We start from the raw sequence: 20,288 nt of genomic DNA, 5'->3' as shown, positions 1-20,288 counted from the left end.
GTGTTGTGATACACACCCATGGTGACCCAAAGACCTCTCGGGGCAGTATTATACACCCACGGTGATGCAGGTGTGTCTTCGTGCTGTGATACACACCCATGGTGACCCAAAGACCTCTCGGGCAGTATTATACACCCACGGTGATGCAGGTGTGTCTTCGTGCTGTGATACACACCCATGGTGACCCAAAGACCTCTTGGGGCAGTATTATACACCCACGGTGATGCAGGTGTGTCTTCGTGCTGTGATACACACCCATGGTGACCCAAAGACCTCTCGGGGCAGTATTATACACCCATGGTGACCCAAAGACCTCTCGGGCAGTAATATACACCCATGGTGACCCAAATACCTCTCGGGCAGTATTATACACCCATGGTGACCCAAAGACCTCTCGGGGCAGTATTATACACCCACGGCGATGCAGGTGTGTCTTCGTGCTGCGATACACACCCATGGTGACCCAAAGACCTCTCGGGCAGTATTATACACCCACGGCGATGCAGGTGTGTCTTCGTGCTGTGATACACACCCATGGTGACCCAAAGACCTCTCGGGGCAGTATTATACACCCATGGTGACCCAAATACCTCTCGGGCAGTATTATACACCCATGGTGACCCAAAGACCTCTCGGGGCAGTATTATACACCCACGGCGATGCAGGTGTGTCTTCGTGCTGCGATACACACCCATGGTGACCCAAAGACCTCTCGGGCAGTATTATACACCCACGGTGATGCAGGTGTGTCTTCGTGCTGTGATACACACCCATGGTGACCCAAAGACCTCTCGGGGCAGTATTATACACCCACCGCGATGCAGGTGTGTCTTCGTGCTGTGATACACACCCATGGTGACCCAAAGACCTCTCGGGCAGTATTATACACCCATGTTGACCCAAAGACCTCTCGGGGCAGTATTATACACCCACGGTGAAGCAGTTGTGTCTTGTGCTGTGATACAGACCCATTGTGACCCAAAGACCTCTCGGGGCAGTATTATACACCCACGGTGATGCAGGTGTGTCTTATGCTGTGATACACACCCAGCGTGACCCAAAGACCTCTCGGGCAGTATTATACACCCACGGTGATGCAGTTGGGTCTTCGTGCTGTGATACACACCCATGGTGACCCAAAGACCTCTCGGGGCAGTATTATACACCCACGGTGATGCAGGTGTGTCTTGTGCTGTGATACACACCCATGGTGACCCAAGACCTCTCGGGGCAGTATTATACACCCACGGTGATGCAGGTGTGTCTTGTGCTGTGATACACACCCATGGTGACCCAAAGACCTCTCGGGCAGTATTATACACCCACGGTGATGCAGGTGTGTCTTGTGCTGTGATACACACCCATGGTGACCCAAAGACCTCTCGGGGCAGTATTATACACCCACGGTGATGCAGGTGTGTCTTATGCTGTGATACACACCCAGCGTGACCCAACTGCCGCTCACTGCTGTACTATGCACTCATGGCGATGCAGTGGTGTACATGTGATGTAAAGTTCACACATTATCGCCCAGCTGCCTTTCAGTGCAATAGAATGCCCAGTGTGATACAGTTGTGCCCTTGGGCTGTAACATACACCGGGGTGATACCGTGATGTAACGTGCACACATTATCGCCCAGCTGCCTCTGGGCGCTATAGAATGTCCAGGCTGATGCAGTCGTGCCCCCTGTTGTAATATCCACCCGGGGTGATACAGTGGCGTTCTTGTGATGTAAAGTGTACACATATTCGCCCAGCTGTTTCTGGGCGCTATAGATTGTCCAAGCTGATGCAGCTGTGCCCCCACGCTGTAATATCCACCCGGGGTGATGCAGTGGTGCCCCCCCCCCGCTGTAATATCCACCCGTGGTGATCCAGTGGCGTTCTTGTGATGTAATGTGCAGACATTTCCGCCCAGCTGCCTCTGGGTGCTATAGAATGTGCAGTGTGATGCAGTTACGTTCTTGTGCTGTAATATACACCAGTGGTGACCCAGTTCCTCTCCATGTTTCATTATCCACCCACACCCATGGTGATGCAGTTGTGTCTTGGTGCTGTGATACACACCCATAGTTATCGAACTAGCGCTCAGTGCTGTTCTATGCACCCATAGTGATGCAGTGCTGCCCCTTTGCTGTTCTATGCACCCTTGGTGATGCAGTGCTGCCCCTTTGCTGTTCTATGCACCCATAGTGATGCAGTGCTGCCCCTTTGCTGTTCTATGCACCCTTGGTGATGCAGTGCTGCCCCTTTGCTGTTCTATGCACCCATAGTGATGCAGTGCTGCCCCTTTGCTGTTCTATGCACCCTTGGTGATGCAGTGCTGCCCCTTTGCTGTTCTATGCACCTATGGTGATACAGTGCTGCCCCTTTGCTGTTCTAGGCACCCATGGCGATGCAGTGCTGCCCCTTTGCTGTTCTATGCACCCATGGTGATGCAGTGCTGCCCCTTTGCTGTTCTATGCACCCATGGTGATGCAGTGCTGCCCCTTTGCTGTTCTATGCACCCATGGTGATGCAGTGCTGCCCCTTTGCTGTTCTATGCACCCATGGTGATGCAGTGCTGCCCCTTTGTTGTTCTATGCACCCATGGTGATGCAGTGCTGCCCCTTTGCTGTTCTATGCACCCATGGTGATGCAGTGCTGCCCCTTTGCTGTTCTATGCACCCTTGGTGATGCAGTGCTGCCCCTTTGCTGTTCTATGCACCCATGGTGATGCAGTGCTGCCCCTTTGCTGTTCTAGGCACCCATGGTGATGCAGTGCTGCCCCTTTGCTGTTCTAGGCACCCATGGTGATGCAGTGCTGCCCCTTTGCTGTTCTATGCACCCATGGTGATGCGGTGCTGCCCCTTTGCTGTTCTATGCACCCATGGTGATGCAGTGCTGCCCCTTTGCTGTTCTATGCACCCTTGGTGATGCAGTGCTGCCCCTTTGCTGTTCTATGCACCTATGGTGATGCAGTGCTGCCCCTTTGCTGTTCTATGCACCCATGGTGATGCAGTGCTGCCCCTTTGCTTTTCTATGCACCAAGATCCACCCGGGGTGATACAGTGGCGTCCTAGTGATGTAACGTGCACACATTATCGCCCAGCTGCCTCTGGGCGCTATAGAATGTCCAGTGTGATGCAGTTGTGTCCCCGTGCTGTAATATACGTCCATGATGACGCAGCTGCCTCTCCGTGCTGTAGCAGGCAGCTGAGATGGTGCTGTGGTGAGAACGCTGTCTTAAGGAAGTTGTAATGCAGTCATATGTCGGCAGCTAGCCACCCACCCGAGGGCGGACACCACCCTCCCTTCACAGACCGGCTCCCACGGGCCCATCCCTACCCAACCCAAGCGTCCCGTCATTTGGGAGGGTTACACGCCCGGAGTGGTGGGTGGGGGGGGGACACTTGGGCAGGGCTACGCCCGGAGACCCCCATAAATGATGCTCTTCCAAATGGGGGTGGGGTACACAGTATAGAGGGACGGAGTACGCAGACAACTCCCTCCCCCATACACGGATACCTACAGCCCTACCCGACACCTAGGCAGGAACTTGTTCGCAGCACATCGACGATACCCAGGCCCAGGGAGGGGTCAGGGGAGGCGAGGGGTAAAGATAAAGAGACACCTACCACACACATACACATGGACGACAGCTTCCCTTTACCCTTCATGAGCGATGGCCCCTCACGGATACCTGGCGCCCCTCTGGAGAGCCAAGCCGAAGGGGTGTGGGCGCCTGGGGCCGGGGTGGGGGCGCGGGGGGCAGATGGGCCAGACGCCTTCTGCCGCGACGACGCGGGGGCCGCAGCGGCCAAGGGATGGAGTCCGGGGAGAGGGTATGGAAGGAGGGAGAGAGGGGGATATGAATGGGAGAAGAGAGGGAGAGAGAGAGCGCGAGAGAGAGGGAGAGAGGGGGGGGGGGTACGCCAGAGATGAGAGGGGTGGGGAGAGCGAGGAGCAAGTCGGACAGAGAGGGGGAGACGGAGGTCTGGAGTGACGGGGATAGGGTGGAAGAAGAGAGAGAGAGAGGGGGAGACAGAGGAAGAGAAGGGGAACGATGCAAGTCGAGAGAGGGAGAGGGGGGCGCGCACCTCCGACATTACCTAGGAGATGTCTTGTGGATGCTGCGGCTCAGCGCCGGGTACCACACACAGCATCCTCGCGCCTCCTCATCAGGTGTGAGCGGACGGCAGCTCCGCTCCCGCTCAGCACCACCCCTCCCTCGCTTCTTTCATTCACTGCTTCCTCAATCACTCCCCCTTCCCTCTGCTCATGCCAACATCTCCCTTTCCATTCACTCGATTCATATTCACTGCGCGCGGCACCGGCTGCGCAGCGCGGGCTCCTGCCCTGCTCCATGGAGACTTCCCTCTGCTGGCACTTCTGCATGATTCCATGCAGTCACTCCACAGCTGGGGTACCACAGCCCGGGCTCCTGCCCTGCTCCATGGAGACTCTCCGCTGCTGGCACCCCTGCATGATTCCATGCAGTCACTCCACAGCTGGGGTACCACAGCCCGGGCTCCTGCCCTGCTCCATGGAGACTCTCCGCTGCTGGCACCCCTGCATGATTCCATGCAGTCACTCCACAGCTGGGGTACCACAGCCCGGGCTCCTGACCAGCTCCATGGAGACTTCCGCCTGCCAGCGTTCCTGCATGAATCCATGCAGTCACTCCACAGCTGGGGTACCACAGCCCGGGCTCCTGACCAGCTCCATGGAGACTTCCGCCTGCCAGCGTTCCTGCATGATTCCATGCAGTCACTCCACAGCTGGGGTACCACAGCCCGGGCTCCTGACCAGCTCCATGGAGACTTCCGCCTGCCAGCGTTCCTGCATGATTCCATGCAGACACTCCACAGCTGGGGTACCACAGCCCGGGCTCCTGCATGACTCCATGCAGTCTCTCCACAGCTGGGGTACCACAGCCCAGGCTCCTGCATGACTCCATGCAGTCTCTCCACAGCTGGGGTACCATAGCCCAGGCTCCTGCATGGTTCAATGCAGTCTCTCTGCAGCTGGGGTACCACAGCCCTGGCTCCTGCCCTGCTCCATGGAGCCTTCCCGCTGCTGGCACCCCTGCATGATTCCATGCAGTCACTTCACAGCTGAGGTACCGCAGCCCGGGCTCCTGACTTGCTCCATGGAGACTTCCGCCTGCCAGCGTTCCTGCATGATTCCATGCAGACACTCCACAGCTGAGGCACCACAGCCCGGGCTCCTGTCCTGCTCCATGGAGACTCCCAACTGCTGGCACCCCTGCATGATTCCATGCAGTCTCTTCACAGCTGGGGTACTGCAGCCTGGGCTACTACATGACTCCATGCAGTCTCTCCACACCTGGGGTACCACAGCCCAGGCTCCTGCATGGTTCAATGCAGTCTCTCTGCATCTGGGGTACCACAGCCCAGGCTCCTGCATGACTCCATGCAGTCTCTCCACAGCTGGGGTACCACAGCCCAGGCTCCTGCATAGTTCAATGCAGTCTCTCCGCAGCTGGGGTACCACAGCCCTGGCTCCTGCCCTGCTCCATGGAGCCTTTCGGCTGCTGGCACCCCTGCATGATTCCATGCAGTCAATCCACAGCTGGGTACCACAGCCCGGGCTCCTGCATGGTTCAATGCAGTCTTGCCGCAGCTGGTGTACCACAGCTCGGGCTCCTACATGATTCAATGCAGGCTCTCTACAGCTGGGGTACCACAGCCCGGGCTCCTACATGATTCAATGCAGTCTCTCCACAGCTGGGTACCACAGCCCGGACTCCTGCATGGTTTAATGCAGCCTCTCTGAAGCTGGGGTAACACAGCCCTGGCTCCTGCCCTGCTCCATGGAGATTTCCCGCTGCTGGCACCCCTGCCATGATTCCATGCAGTCACTCCACAGCTGGGGTACCACAGCCCTGGCTCCTTCATGGTTCAATGCAGTCTCTCCGCAGCTGGGGTATCACAGCCCGGGCTCCTACATGATTCAATGCAGTCTCTCCACAGCTGGGTACCACAGCCCGGGCTCCTGCATGGTTCAATGCAGTCTCTCTGAAGCTGGGGTACCACAGCCCGGGCTCTTACATGATTCAATGCAGTCTCTCAACAGCTGGGGTACCACAGCCCGGGCTCCTAAATTATTCAATGCAGTCTCTCGACAGCTGGGTACCACAGCCCGGGCTCCTGCACTGTTTCATGGAGACTTCCCGCTGCTGGCACCCCTGCATGATTCCATGCAGTCACTCAACAGCTGGGGTACCACAGCCCTGGCTCGTGCATGGTTCAATGCAGTCTTGCCGCAGCTGGGGTACCACAGCCCGGCGCTACTACATGATTCAATGCAGTCTCTCCACAGCTGGGTACCACAGCCCGGGCTCCTGCATGGTTCAATGCAGTCCCTCCACAGCTGGGTACCACAGCCCGGGCTCATGCATGATTCCATGCAGTCTCTACACAGCTGAGGTACCACAGCCCTGGCTACTGCATGATTCAATGCAGTCACTCCACAGCTGGGGTACCACATTCCGGGCTCCTGCATGATTCCATGCAGTCTCTACATAGCTGGGGTACCTAAGCCCAGGCTCCTGCATGATTCAATGCAGTCTCCACACAGCTGGGGTACCACAGCCCAGGCTACTGCATGATTCCATGCAGTCTCTACACAGCTGGGGTGCCACAACCCACGCTCCTGCATGATTCAATGCAGTCACTCCACGGCTGGGGTACCACGGCCCGGGCTCCTGCATGATTCCATGCAGTCTCTACACAGCTGGGGTACCACATCCCAGGCTCCTGCATGATTCAATGCAGCCTCATCACATCTGGGGTACCAGAGCCCGAGCTCCTGCCCTGCTTCATGGAGGGTCCTCACTGCCGGGGCTCATGCATGATTCCATGCAGTCTCTCTGCAGCTGGGGTACCAAAGCCCGGGCTCCTGCATGATTCAGTGCAGTCTCTACACAGCTGGGGTACCACAGCCCACGCTCCTGCATGATTCAATGCAGTCTCTACACAGCTGGGGTACCACAGCCCGGGCTCCTGCACTGCTCCATGGAGGCTTCCCACTGCCAGGGCTCCTGCATGATTCCATGCAGTCTCTCTACAACTGGGGTACCACAACCTAGGCTCCTGCATGATTCAAAGCAATTTCTCTACAGCTGGGGTACCACAGCCTGGGCTCCTGCATGATTCAATGCAGTCTCTCCACAGCTGGGGTACCACAGCCCTGGCTCATGCATGATTCCATGCAGTCTCTCTACAACTGGAGTACCACAGCCTAGGCTCCTGCATTATTCAAAGCAATTTCTCTACAGCTGGGGTACCACAGCCTGGGCTCCTGCATGATTCAATGCAGTCTCTCCACAGCTGGGGTACCACAGCCCATGCTCCTGCATGATTCAATGCAGTCTCTACACAGCTGGGGTACCACAGCCCAGGCTCCTGCATGATTCAATGCAGTCTCTCCACAGCTGGGGTACCACAGCCTGGGCTCCTGCACTGCTCCATGGAGGCTTCCCACTGCCAGGGCTCCTGCATGATTCCATGCAGTCTCTCTACAACTGAGGTACCACAACCTAGGCTCCTGCATGATTCAAAGCAATTTCTCGACAGCTGGGGTACGACAGCCTGGGCTCCTGCATGATTCAATGCAGTCTCTCCACAGCTGGGGTACCACAGCCCTGGCTCATGCATGATTCCATGCAGTCTCTCCACAGATGGGGTACCACAGCCCAGGCTCATGCATGATTCCATGCAGTCTCTCCACAGATGGGGTACCACAGCCCGGGCTCCTGCATGATTTAATGCATTCTCCTCACTGCTGGGGTACCACAGCCCAGGATCCTGCACTGCTCCATGGAGGCTTCCCACTGCCAGGGCTACTGCATGATTCCATGCAGTCTCTATACAACTGGGGTACCATAGCCTAGGCTCCTGCATGATTTAAAGCAATTTCTCTACAGCTGGGGTATCACAGCCTGGGCTCCTGCATGATTCAATGCAGTCTCTCCACAGCTGGGGTACCACAGTCCGGGCTCCTACATGATTCAATGCAGTCTCTACAGAGCTGGGGCACCACAGCACGGGCTCCTGCATGATTCCATGCAGTCACTCCACAGCTATGGCACCACAGCTCGGGCTCCTGCATGATTCAATGCAGTCTCTCTACAGCTGGGGTACAACAGCCCGGGCTCCCGCACTGGACCATGGAGACTTCCCGCTGCCAGGGTTCCTGCATGATTTCATGCAGTCTCTCCACAGCTGGTGTGAGAAGTTGGCCTGATATATGCTGTCCACTAGGTCTAGTGGGCACTTTGTATCAGTCCAAACAACCCCTTATGGTGATAGGTTAAAGACAACCTTTATTGAAAGCTATCCTAGTGGTAGCTATGGAGAGCAGCCTTCAGGCTAAGTCTTGAAGGAATGTAAAGCAGCTTGTTTTACCAGTCTATAATCTCTTGAATGATCAAATGAACGGACAACCACACCAGGTATATATTCAAAATATATGTATTTAAGATAAAACACACCCCTCTAGTCTCTTTACGAGACTGGAGTCCGAAGTACTTAGTTTACAAGTGAGCAAGCATCAGTAATAGCACAAATACATGTTTGGGACCTAGGGGCGTACCAAACCATATACCAAAAAAGGGGTATAAGAACCAAGTCCAGAATAGACACTAGGCCTATAGCCTGTAGAATCGCTGGGACCCCAAGGAACCACCCAAGGTATTGACACAGGGGACCCACGGGTTCCCGTTATCTTCTATGGGCAATGTCGCAGTTGGAAATTTAAAGATTAGGGACACTTCTAATCGAGTCAGGACCAAACCCTTTTGGACTTAAGAAGTTCTAGGGTTAGCACCCACAGGAGCACCGGAGTACTCGAGTTACCTTACACAGGGAAGCCGGGTGCATAGCTGTCTTTTGGTGTCGGGTCGCATCGTCGATTTCAATGGAAGCCTGCAAAGAACTGCTGCTGCTGTGAAAAGGAGAAGTGTCATAAGAGATCCAAGCCCGGATTTAGGAAGGAAGGAACCTGAAAGCAGAGGGGACAGAGTCTGGGTCACTTTCCAGTGACCGAGGGCAGGATGGACCAATGCCCACAGATGTCGGGTGCTTCAGGTGAGTTGATGGGCATCTTGACTCTTCAGCCACGAGGTCCCGGAGATGTCGACGAAGTCAACGAGCCAGATTCGAGCTGTCCCATGAAGTCTGTCGAGTACTGCAGTGTCGGCAACCAGAATGGACTCAACAAGCCGTGGCAACGGCAAGTCACCGGAATTCAGAGAAAGGACTGCGGTTCAGACCAGCAAGGTCTGAGGGACTCACCCAGCAAGGGTAAGTCAGGGCCCGTCTGGAGCAACCAGGAAAGCCCAAGCAGAAGAGGAGTTGCCTTCGTGGGGACCTGCTAGCCAAAGGGCTAGTGATCGCAAAGGAGCCTCAAGCGGTCGCACTTGAAACTGGCCCATGGGTCACTCGTGGAGACCAGCAATCTTCGGTGCAGGAGGTGCTCAAGGCTGGGGCTACTCGAAGCCCAAAGCACAACTTCGAGGAGGACCAGAAAGATAGTGTTGCTGCAAAAGTTCACGGTGTCCAGGGGGTCACGGTTCCACGTCACCCATGATAGCCACGGGCCTCAGCTTTGCTGTGGCCTCAGGGTAGCCTCGGGGAAGTCTGGAAATCCACCTCTGGTGATGCAAAGACTTCGGCGTCCGGCGGGAGCTTAAGCGATGCAGACCAGTCAGTTGCTTCTTTGGTGCCTGCCAAGCAGGGGAGTCACTCCTTGACCCCAAGGGAGATTTCTTCAGTCTTCTAGTCAGGATAGAACGTCGAAGGTACAGGATGTACGTTGTAGAGTTTCATCCAGGGTAATCTAAAATCCTAGGGACTGGATTCCTATACTTATGTTAAGTTTAGGGGATGGACTAACTCTAAGGCCCCACCTATGGGTGAGCCTGGAAAGAGGGGTGGTTACACCAATTTCCTTTGTCCAGTTTCGCGCCAGAGCAGGGGCAGGTAGCCCCTGCAACCAGTTTGAACTGGACTATGCACAGGGACACCAAATGTGCCTCCAGTGCAGGACTTCAAAGCACCAGAGAGTGCTCCTGCCCAGCCCCAATACACATCTGCCTGTCTGGGGAGGTGGTTACACCTCCCTTCGACAGGAAACCTATTGTCCAGACCTCCCCTACCGGAGTTTCGGTCAGCAGCAGGAGGCCAGAACCGTGTCTGTGGCAGAGGCATCCATTTTGTGATGCCAGGGCTCAGGAAAGTCCTACCGGGTTTAACCTGTGTGAACATGTCTCTCCCTCTAGAAGGGTGGAATGCTACAACCGCCGCCAGAACTGGCGGGGGGTAGTATTCCAAAGCGTTTGACACCAAACACGACATGTTTGGATGCAGCCATTCCAAAGTTAGCATTTACCGCGAGGTTATAATGCACTTAAGAGTATATGGTATGGCTGTATCACAGAACAGCCATAAGGAAGTATTTCTGCAAGCTGCAGAGGGGCTCAGCTCATGCTTGGGCACCCTCTCACACAAAATCAAGCACTCTGCCTTCAGATTGTCAAGGCCTGCCATAGGAGTGACTTATAGGTTTATATGTGTCTGTATACATATGTGGATATAGGCTAGCCTATACCACTGTAAGGGGTGCAAGGACACCTTTACCCAGGCCGCAGTAGCAGACCTGTGGTGCCATTTTGGAATGCTTCCCAGGGGTGGCATAATATATGCTTCAGCCCCTGGTAGGCCTCTGAGGTACCTATGCCCTAGGTACATAGTATACCATATACTAGGGGCTTATAAGGCACTCCAGAATCCAATTAGATATGTACCTAATGTACATGGAAACCATTTTAGAGAGGAAGCAGCTAGGCTGTGGTCCTGATTAGCAGGGCCACAGCCAGACTAAGGTCGAAAAACAGTGAAACACCAGCAAAAAGTGGGGGTACCCATGTGAAGCAGATCCTACTCTCCTACAGCTGGGGTAACACAGCCCTGGCACCTGCACTGCTTCATGGAGACTCCCCGCTGCAAGGGCTCTTGCATGATTCAATGCACTCTCTCCACAGCTGGGGTACCACAGCTCGGGCTCCTGAATCATTCCATGCAGTCTCTCCGCATCTGGGGTACCACAGTCCTGGCTCCTGAATGATTCCATGCAGCCTCTCCGCAGCTGGGGTACCACAGTCCTGGCTACTACATGTTTCAATGCAGTCTCCCTGCAGCTGGGGTACCACAGCCTGGGCTCCTGCACTGATCCATGGAGACTCCCTGCTGCCTGGGCTCCTGCATGATTCAATGCAGTCTTTCCGTGCCTGGGGTACCACAGCCTGGGCTACTGCATGATTCAACGTAGTCTCTTCACAGCTGGAGTACCACAGCCTGGGCTCCTGCATGATTCCTTGCAGTTTCTCCACAGCTGGGGTACCACAGCCAAGGCTCCTGCATGATTGCATGCAGTCTCTCCACAGCTGGGGTATCATAGCCAGGGCTCCTGCACTGCTCCATGGAGACTCCCCTCTGCTGGCACCCCTGCATTATTCCATGCTGGCTCTCCACAGCTGGGGCACCAAAGCCTGGCCTCCTGCATGATTCAATGCAGTTTCACCACAGCCCGGGCTCCTGCAAGAGTCCATGCAGTCTCTCCACAGCTATGGTACCACAGCCCGGGCTCCTGCATGATTCCAAGCAGTCTCTCTACTGCTGGGGTACCACAGCCTGGGCTCCTGCACGATTCAATGCAGTCTCCTGCACTGTTCCAGGGAAAGTCCCCGCTACCCAGTCTCCTGCATGATTCAATGCAGTCTCTCCACAGGTGGGGTACCACAGCCCAGGCTTCTGCCCTCTTTCATGGAGAGTCCTTACTGCCGGGAATGGTGCATGATTCAATGAAGTCTCTCCACAGCTGGGGTACCACAGCCCTGGCTCCTGCCCTGTTCCATGGAGACTCCCCGCTGCCGGGGCTCCTGAATGATTCCATGCAGTCCCTCCACAGCTTGGGTAGCGCAGCCCGGGCTCCTGCATGTTTCAATGCAGTCTCGCCACAGCTAGGGTACCACATCCCAGGCTCCTGCATGATTCCATGCAGTCTCTCCCTAGCTGGGGTACCACAGCCCAGGCTCCTGCCCTGTTCCATGGAGACTCCCCGCTGTCGTGGCTTCTGCATGATTCCATGCAGTTTCTCCACAGCTGGGGTACCACAGCACAGGCTCCTGCATGATTCAATGCAGTCTCTCCCTAGCTGGGGTACCACAGCCCAGGCTCATTCTCTGTTTCAGGCAGATTCTCCACAGCCGGGAGCCCACCACCATCTCCTGCACTGTTTCATGCAGATTCTCCACAGCCGGGATCCCACCACCATCTCCTGTAGTGATTCATGTAGAATCTCAAAACATTGGAGTCCACAGGCCAGGCTCCTGCACGGTTTCATGCAGAATCTCCACACATGGGACTCCACAGGCTACTGTACTGTTCCCACGGACCGCCTCCACAGCCCAGCCCCTGCACTGTTTTTCCAGGCTCTCCATAAATGGGGCTTCTGCACCAATCCATACAGACGTCCTACTGCTGGGGCTCCTGCAAGATTCACGCAGTTTATCCACAGCTGAGGTACCACAGCACAAGACTCTCCACTGTTGCTCAGAGACTCCCCGCGGTTGGGGCTCCTGCATAATTCCATGCAGTTTCTTCATGGCTGGGGTACCACATACTGGACCCCTACACTGTTCCATACATACTTACACCTGCTGGGGCTCCTGCATGGTTACATGCAGTCTGTCAACAGCTGGCTCCTGCATGATTCCATTCAGTCTCTTCACTGCTGGGGTACCACATATCGTGCCTCTGCACTGTGCCCACAGACCGCCTCCACAGCCCAGCCCCTGCACTGTTTTTCCAGGCTCTCCATAAATGGGGCTTCTGCACCAATGCATTCAGACTTCCTCCTGCTGGGGCTTCTGCATGATCCCATGCAGTCTCTTAGCAGCTGCGGTACCACAGCCAGAGCACATACCCTGTTGCAGGCAGATTCTCCACACCTGGCATCCCACCGCCGTCTCCTGTACTGTTTCATGCAGAATCTCCACACATGGGGCTCCACAACCCAGGCTCCTGCACTGTTAGAAAAACTCTCTCCAGAGCCCAGCTCCTGCACTTCTCCTTCCAGGCTACCCACACCTGGGGCTCCTGCACTTCTCCTTCCAGGCTATCCACACCTGGGACTCCTGCACTTCTCCTTCCAGACTATCCACACCTGGGACTCCTGCACTTCTCCTTCCAGGCTATCCACACCTGGGGCTCCTGCATGTTTCCTTCCAGGCTATCCACAGCTGGGGCTTCTGCACTAATCCAAACAGACTCTTCGCTACTGGGGCTCCTGCATATGATTCCATGCAGTCTCTCCACAGCTGAGGTACCCCATCCCAGGCTCCTGCACTGTTCAATAGATACTCCCCAGCGCTGGGGCTCCTGCACTGTTCCATTCTGACTCTGTACAGCTGGAGATGGACTTCCTGGGTTCCTGCACCATTCCATGCACTCTCTCCACACCCCAGGCTTTCGCACTGCTCCAAGCAGACTCTCAACAGCTTGGCGCCTCCTGCACTGTTCCGCGCAGTCTCTCCATATGCCAGGCTCCTGCACTGTTCCATGCAGATTCTCCACAGCTGGAGTACCACAGCCCGGGCTCCTCCACTGTTGCACAGAGAATCCCCACTGCGGGGGCTCCTGTACTACTCCAAGCAGAATCTCAACAGCTTGGACTCCTGCACTGTTCCACGCAGTCTCCATATCCCAGGCTTCTGCACTGTTCCATGCAGATTATCCATGGCTGGGGCTGCTGAACCACTAGGGTCTTCACAATATTCACTAAATATTCTCCACAACACCAGGCTCTCACAGCCTGAGCTACCTCTCTGTTCCATGCACTTGCCAAAGCCAGGGCTCCTACACTATTCCATGCAGAGTCTCCATAGCTGGGGCTTCGGCACTGTTGCCTACAGGCTACCCACAGCAGGGGATCCTACACTAGTCCATGCAGATTCTCCACAGCTGGAGCTCTGGCACTGTTGCCTACAAGCTATCAACAGCACAGGCTCCTACACTATTCCATGCAGATTCTCCACAGCCCGGGCTCAAGCACTGCTGCCTATAAGCTATCCACAGCAGGGGATCCTACAGTATTCCATACAGATTCTCCACAGCTGGGGCTTCGGCACTGTTGCCTACAGGCTATCCACAGCAGGGGCTCCTACACTATTCCATGCAGATTCTCCACAGCTGGGGCTCCGGCACTGTTGCCTACAGGCCATCTACAACAGGGGCTCCTACACTCTTCCATGCAGATTCCCCACAGCCGGGGCTTCGGCACTGTTGCCTACAGGCTATCAACAGCAGGGGCTGCTACACTATTCCATGCAGATTCTCCACAGCTGAGGCTCCGGAACTGTTGCATACAGACTTTCCACAGCAGGGGCTCCTTCACCACGTTTTGTAGACTCTCCAAAGCCTTTGTTGTAGCACTGTCCCAAGTAGACTCCCCAGAGCCTTGGATCCTACACTATTCCATGCAAATTATTCACAGCTGAGGCTTTGGCACTGTTGCCTACAGGCTGCCCACAGCAGGGGCTCATACACTACTCCATGCAGGTTCTCTACAACTGGGGCTCTGACACTGTTGCCTACAGGCTATCTATAGCAGGGGCTCCTACACTATACCATGCAGATTCTCCACAGCCGGGGCTCCGGCACTGTTGGCTACAGGCTATCCACAGCAGGGGCTCCTACACTATTCCATGCAGATTCCCCACAGCTGGAGCTCCAGCACTGTTGCATACAGACTATCCACAGCAGGGGCTCCTTCACCACGTTTTGCAGACTCTCCAAAGCCTTGGTTACTGCACTGTCCCAAGTAGACTCCCCAGAGCCGGGGATCCTACACTAATCCATAGAGATTGTCCACAGCTGGGGCTCTGGCACTATTGCCTACAGGCTATCCACAGCAGGGGCTCCTACACTATTCCATGCAGATTCTTCACAGCCGGGGCTCCGGCACTGCTGCCTACAAGCTATCCACAGCAGGGGGTCATACACTATTCCATGTTGATTCTTCACTGTTGCATACAGACTATCCACAGCAGGGGATCCTTCACCATGTTTGGCAGACTCTCCAAAGCCTTGGTTACTGCACTGTCCCAAGTAGAGTCCCAGAGCCGGGGATCCACTCTATTCCATGCAGATTCTCTCTAAGCCTGGGTGGAGTTCCACTACGCGGAACTCCGGGAAGTGCAAAAAAACTCCACCGTGCTACGCGGAGATCCTCAAGCAGCGGAATTTCTTTAGATAAATGCCGTTCACAGTGATTTTCAGTACCAGGTGCTTGTCCGCACTGTGCAATCATCGCGAACGGCACCATGCACAGTGCAAGCAGGCAATGCTTCCTTTCTGCCGCTCAAGTACATTTTTACTCGAGCGGCAGCTTTCTCAACATGAATGGACGGTTTCTCCATGAGAGTGGTCGCGAGCATACGCAAACACTCGCAATGAGAAATCTGCCCACCAACATTGAGATATCTCGCCTGGAGGTTGATTTTCCAGATTTAATTCTCTACAGCTGGGGCTCCTGCGCTGTTGCAAACAGAGCCACAGCAAGGGCTCCTACATCACCTTCTGCTGATCTCTACAGCCGAGGTTCCTACACCACAGTCTTCAGACTCTCTAATGCCTTGGTTCCTGCACTATTCCAAGTACAATTCCAGCAGCGGTGTATCCTGCACTATTCCATGCAGATTTTCTACAACTAGGGCTCCTGCAGCACCCTCTGCTGAACCTGCAAAGCGTTGGTCCCTGCCGTCCTCCAAGTAGTGTCTCCACAGCCAGTGCTCCTACTGTATTGACTGCAGACTCCACAGCAGGGGCTCCACAGCCTGTCTCCAGACCTTGTCCATGCAGACTCTCCACAGCTAGGGCTCCATAGCCTGGGCTCCAGCCCTTTCCAATGCGGACTCTCCACACCTGGGGCTCCATGTTGTGCTCCGGCACTGTTCTATGCAGTCTCTCCACAGCTGGGGCTCCATAGCCTGGGCTCCAGCCCTTTTCCATGCAGACTCTCCACAGCTGGGGCTCCACAGCCTGGGCTCCAGCACTGTTCCATGCAGACTCTTCACAACTGGGGCTCCACGGTGAGCTCCACCACTGTTCCATGCAGACTCTCCACAGCTGGAGCTCCACAGTGGGGTCCAGCACTGTTCCATGCAGACTCTCCACAGCTGGGGCTCCACAGCCTTAGCTCCAGCACGGTTTCATGCAGACTCTCCTTAGCTGGGGCTCCATAGCCTGGGCTCAAGCCCTTTTCCATGCAGACTCTCCACAGCTTGGGCTCCATAGCCTGGACTCCATCACTTTCCTATGCAGACTCTTCACAACTGGGGCGCCATAGCCTGGGCTCCGGCACTGTCTCATGCTTACTCTCCACAGCTGGGGCTCCACAGCCTGGGCTCCAGCACTGTTCCATGCAGACTCTCACAGCTGGGGCTCCACCGCCTGGGCCCCGGCACTGTTCCATGCAGACTCTTCACAGCTGGGACTCCACAGCCTGGGCGCCAGCACTGTTCCATGCAGACTCTCCACAACTGGGGCTCCACAGTGGGTTCTAGCACTGTTCCATGCAGACCCTCCACAGTTGGGGCTCCACAGTGGGATCTAGCACTGTTCCATGCAGACTCTCCACAGCTGGGGCTCCGCAGCTTTGCTCCGGCACTGTTCCATGCTGACTCTCCACAACTGGGGCTCCACAGTCTGGGCTCCAGCACTGTTCCATGCAGACTCTCCACAGCTGGGACTCCACAGCCTTAGCTCCAGCACTGTTCCATGCAGACTCTCCACAGCTGGGGCTCCACAGCCTGGGTTCCAGCACTGTTCCATGCAGAATCTCACAGCTGGGGCTCCACAGCCTGGGCTCCATGACTGTTCCATGCAGACTCTCCACAGCTGGGGCTCCACAGTGGGCTCCAGCACTGTTCCATGCAGACCCTCCACAGCTGGGGATACACAGCCTGGGCTCCAGCCCTCTTCCATGTAGACTCTTCACAGCTGGGGCTCCACAGCCTTAGCTCCAGCACTGTTCCATGCAGACTCTCCACAGCTGGGGCTCCACAGCCTGGGCCCCGGCACTGTTCCATGCAGACTCTTCACAGCTGGGACTCCACAGCCTGGGCTCCATGACTGTTCCATGCAGAATCTCACAGCTGGGGCTCCACAGTGTGGGCTCAGGTACTGTTCTATGCAGACTCTCCACAGCTGGGGCTCCACAGCCTGGGCTCCAGCACTGTTCCATTCAGACTCTCACAGCTGGGGCTCCACAGCCTGGGCCCCGGCACTGTTCCATGCAGACTCTTCACAGCTGGGACTCCACAGCCTGGGCTCCAGCACTGTTCCATGCAGACTCTCCACAGCTGGGGCTCCACAGTGGGATCTAGCACTGTTCCATGCAGACCCTCCACAGTTGGGGCTCCACAGTGGGATCTAGCACTGTTCCATGCAGACTCTCCACAGTTGGGGCTCCGCAGCTTGGCTCCGGCACTGTTCCATGCTGACTCTCCACAACTGGGGCTCCACAGTCTGGGCTCAGGTACTGTTCTATGCAGACTCTCCACAGCTGGGGCTCCACAGCCTGGGCTCCAGCACTGTTCCATGCATACTCTCCACAGCTGGGACTCCACAGCCTTAGCTTCAGCACTGTTCCATGCAGACTCTCCACAGCTGAGGCTCCACAGCCTGGGTTCCAGCACTGTTCCATGCAGAATCTCACAGCTGGGGCTCCACAGCCTGGGCTCCATGACTGTTCCATGCAGACTCTCCACAGCTGGGGCTCCACAGTGGGCTCCAGCACTGTTCCATGCAGACCCTCCACAGCTGGGGCTACACAGCCTGGGCTCCAGCCCTTTTCCATGTAGACTCTTCACAGCTGGAGCTCCACAGCCTTAGCTCCAGCACTGTTCCATGCAGACTCTCCACAGCTGGGGCTCCACAGCCTGGGTTCCATCACTGTTCCATGCAGAATCTCACAGCTGGGGCTCCACAGCCTGGGCTCCATGACTGTTCCATGCAGAATCTCACAGCTGGGGCTCCACAGTCTGGGCTCAGGTACTGTTCTATGCAGACTCTCCACAGCTGGGGCTCCACAGCCTGGGCTCCAGCACTGTTCCATGCAGACTCTCCACAGCTGGGACTCCACAGCCTTAGCTCCAGCACTGTTCCATGCAGACTCTCCACAGCTGGGGCTCCACAGCCTGGGCTCCGGCACGGTCTCATGCTGACTCTCCATAGCTGGGGCTCCCCAGCCTGGGCTCCAGCCCTTTTCCATGCAGACTCTCACAGCTGGGGCTCCACAGCCTGGGCTCCGGCACTGTTCCATGCAGACTCTCGCAGCTGGGACTCCACAGCCTGGGCTCCGGCACTGTTCCATGCAGACTCTTCACAGCTGGGGCTCCACAGCCTTAGCTCCAGCACTGTTCCATGCAGACTCTCCACAGCTGGGGCTCCACAGCCTGGGTTCCAGCACTGTTCCATGCAGAATCTCACAGCTGGGGCTCCACAGCCTGGGCTCCATGACTGTTCCATGCAGACTCTCCACAGCTGGGGCTCCACCGTGGGCTCCAACACTGTTCCATTCAGACTCTCCACAGCTGGGGCTACACAGCCTGGGCTCCAGCCCTTTTCCATGTAGACTCTTCACAGCTGGGGCACCATAGCCTGGGCTCCGGCACTGTCTCATGCTGACTCTCCATAGCTGGGGCTCCACAGCCTGGGCTCCAGCACTGTTCCATGCAGACTCTCACAGCCTGGGCTCCGGCACTGTTCCATGCAGACTCTCACAGCTGGGGCTCCACAGCCTGGGCTCTGGCACTGTTCCATGCAGACTCTTCACAGCTGGGGCTCCACAGCCTTAGCTCCAGCACTGTTCCATGCAGACTCTCCACAGCTGGGGCTCCACAGTGGGGTCTAGCATTGTTCCATGCAGACCCTCCACAGTTGGGGCTCCACAGTGGGATCTAGCACTGTTCCATGCAGACTCTCCACAGTTGGGGCTGTGCAGCTTGGCTCCGACACTGTTCCATGCTGACTCTCCACAGTTGGGGCTCCACAGCCTGCGCTCCAGCAGTGTTCCATGCTGACTCTCCACAGTTGGGGCTCCACAGTGGGATCTAGCACTGTTCCATGCAGACTCTCCACAGCTGGGGATCCGCAGCTTGGCTCCGGCACTGTTCCATGCAGACTCTTCACAGCTGGGGCTCCACAGCCTGGGCTCCAGCACTGTTCCATGCGGACTCTCCACAGTTTGGGCTCCACAGCCTGGGCTCCAGCATTGTTCCATGCAGACTCTCCTTAGCTGGGGCTCCACAGCTTGGGCTCCGGCACTGTTCCATGCAGACTCTTCACAGCTGGGGCTCCACAGCTTGGGCTCCAGCCCTTTTCCATGCAGACTCTCCACAACTGGGGCTCCACAGCCTGGGCTCCAGCACTGTTACATGCAGACTCTCCACAGCTGGGGCTCCACAGCCTGGGCTCCGGCACTGTTCCATGCTGACTCTCCACAGTTTGGGCTACACAGCCTGGGCTCTGGCACTGTTCTATACAGACTCTTCACAGCTGGGGCTCCACAGCCTCAGCTCCAGCACTGTTCCATGCAGACTCTCCACGGCTGGGGCTCCACAGTGTGCTCCAGCACTGTTCCATGCAGACTCTCCACAGCTGGGGCTCCACAGCCTGGGTTCCGGCACTGTTCCATGCAGACTCTCCACAGTTGGGGTTCCACAGTCTGGGCTCAGGTACTGTTCTATGCAGGCTCTCCACAGCTGGGGCTCCACAGCCTGGGCTCCAGCACTGTTCCATGCAGACTCTCCACAGATGGGGCTCCACAGCCTGGGTTCCAGCACTGTTCAATGCAGAATCTCACAGCTGGGGCTCCACAGCCTGGGCTCCATGACTGTTCCATGCAGACTCTCCACAGCTGGGGCTCCACAGCCTGGGCTCCAGCCCTTTTCCATGCAGACTCTCCACACCTCGGGCTCCATAGCGTGGACTCCAGCGCTTTTCCATGTAGACTCTTCACAGCTGGGGCGCCATAGCCTGGGCTCCGGCACTGTTCCATGAAGACTCTCACAGCTGGGGCTCCAGAGCCTTGGCTCCAGCACTGTTCCATGCAAAATCTCCATAGCCTTAGCTCCAGCACTGTTCCATGCAGACTCTCACAGCTGGGTCTCCACAGCTTGGGCTCCGGCACTGTTCCATGCAGACTCTCACAGCTGGGGC

At 56.4% G+C, this 20,288-nt stretch overlaps 1 protein-coding gene across 7 annotated transcripts in view; it reads right to left on the bottom strand.

Moving 5' to 3' along the window:
• Positions 1-20,288, bottom strand: part of DLG4 (discs large MAGUK scaffold protein 4) — an 863,469-nt gene that overhangs the window by 393,676 nt on the left and 449,505 nt on the right. The window contains exon 1 of one of the 7 annotated variants that reach the window (XM_085639541.1): positions 3,618-3,852. The exons of the other annotated variants lie outside the window; for them this stretch is intronic. Coding sequence (XP_085495667.1) covers positions 3,618-3,659 — 42 coding nt within the window. The 5' untranslated portion in view covers positions 3,660-3,852. Of the gene's footprint in view, positions 1-3,617; positions 3,853-20,288 lie in introns of those variants that run through there. 7 annotated transcript variants of the gene reach the window in all.

The sequence above is a fragment of the Triturus cristatus genome, chromosome 12 (assembly GCF_964204655.1).
Source record: "Triturus cristatus chromosome 12, aTriCri1.1, whole genome shotgun sequence".
Classification (NCBI taxonomy): domain Eukaryota; kingdom Metazoa; phylum Chordata; class Amphibia; order Caudata; family Salamandridae; genus Triturus; species Triturus cristatus.
This window is presented reverse-complemented; position numbering and strand designations above follow the sequence as displayed.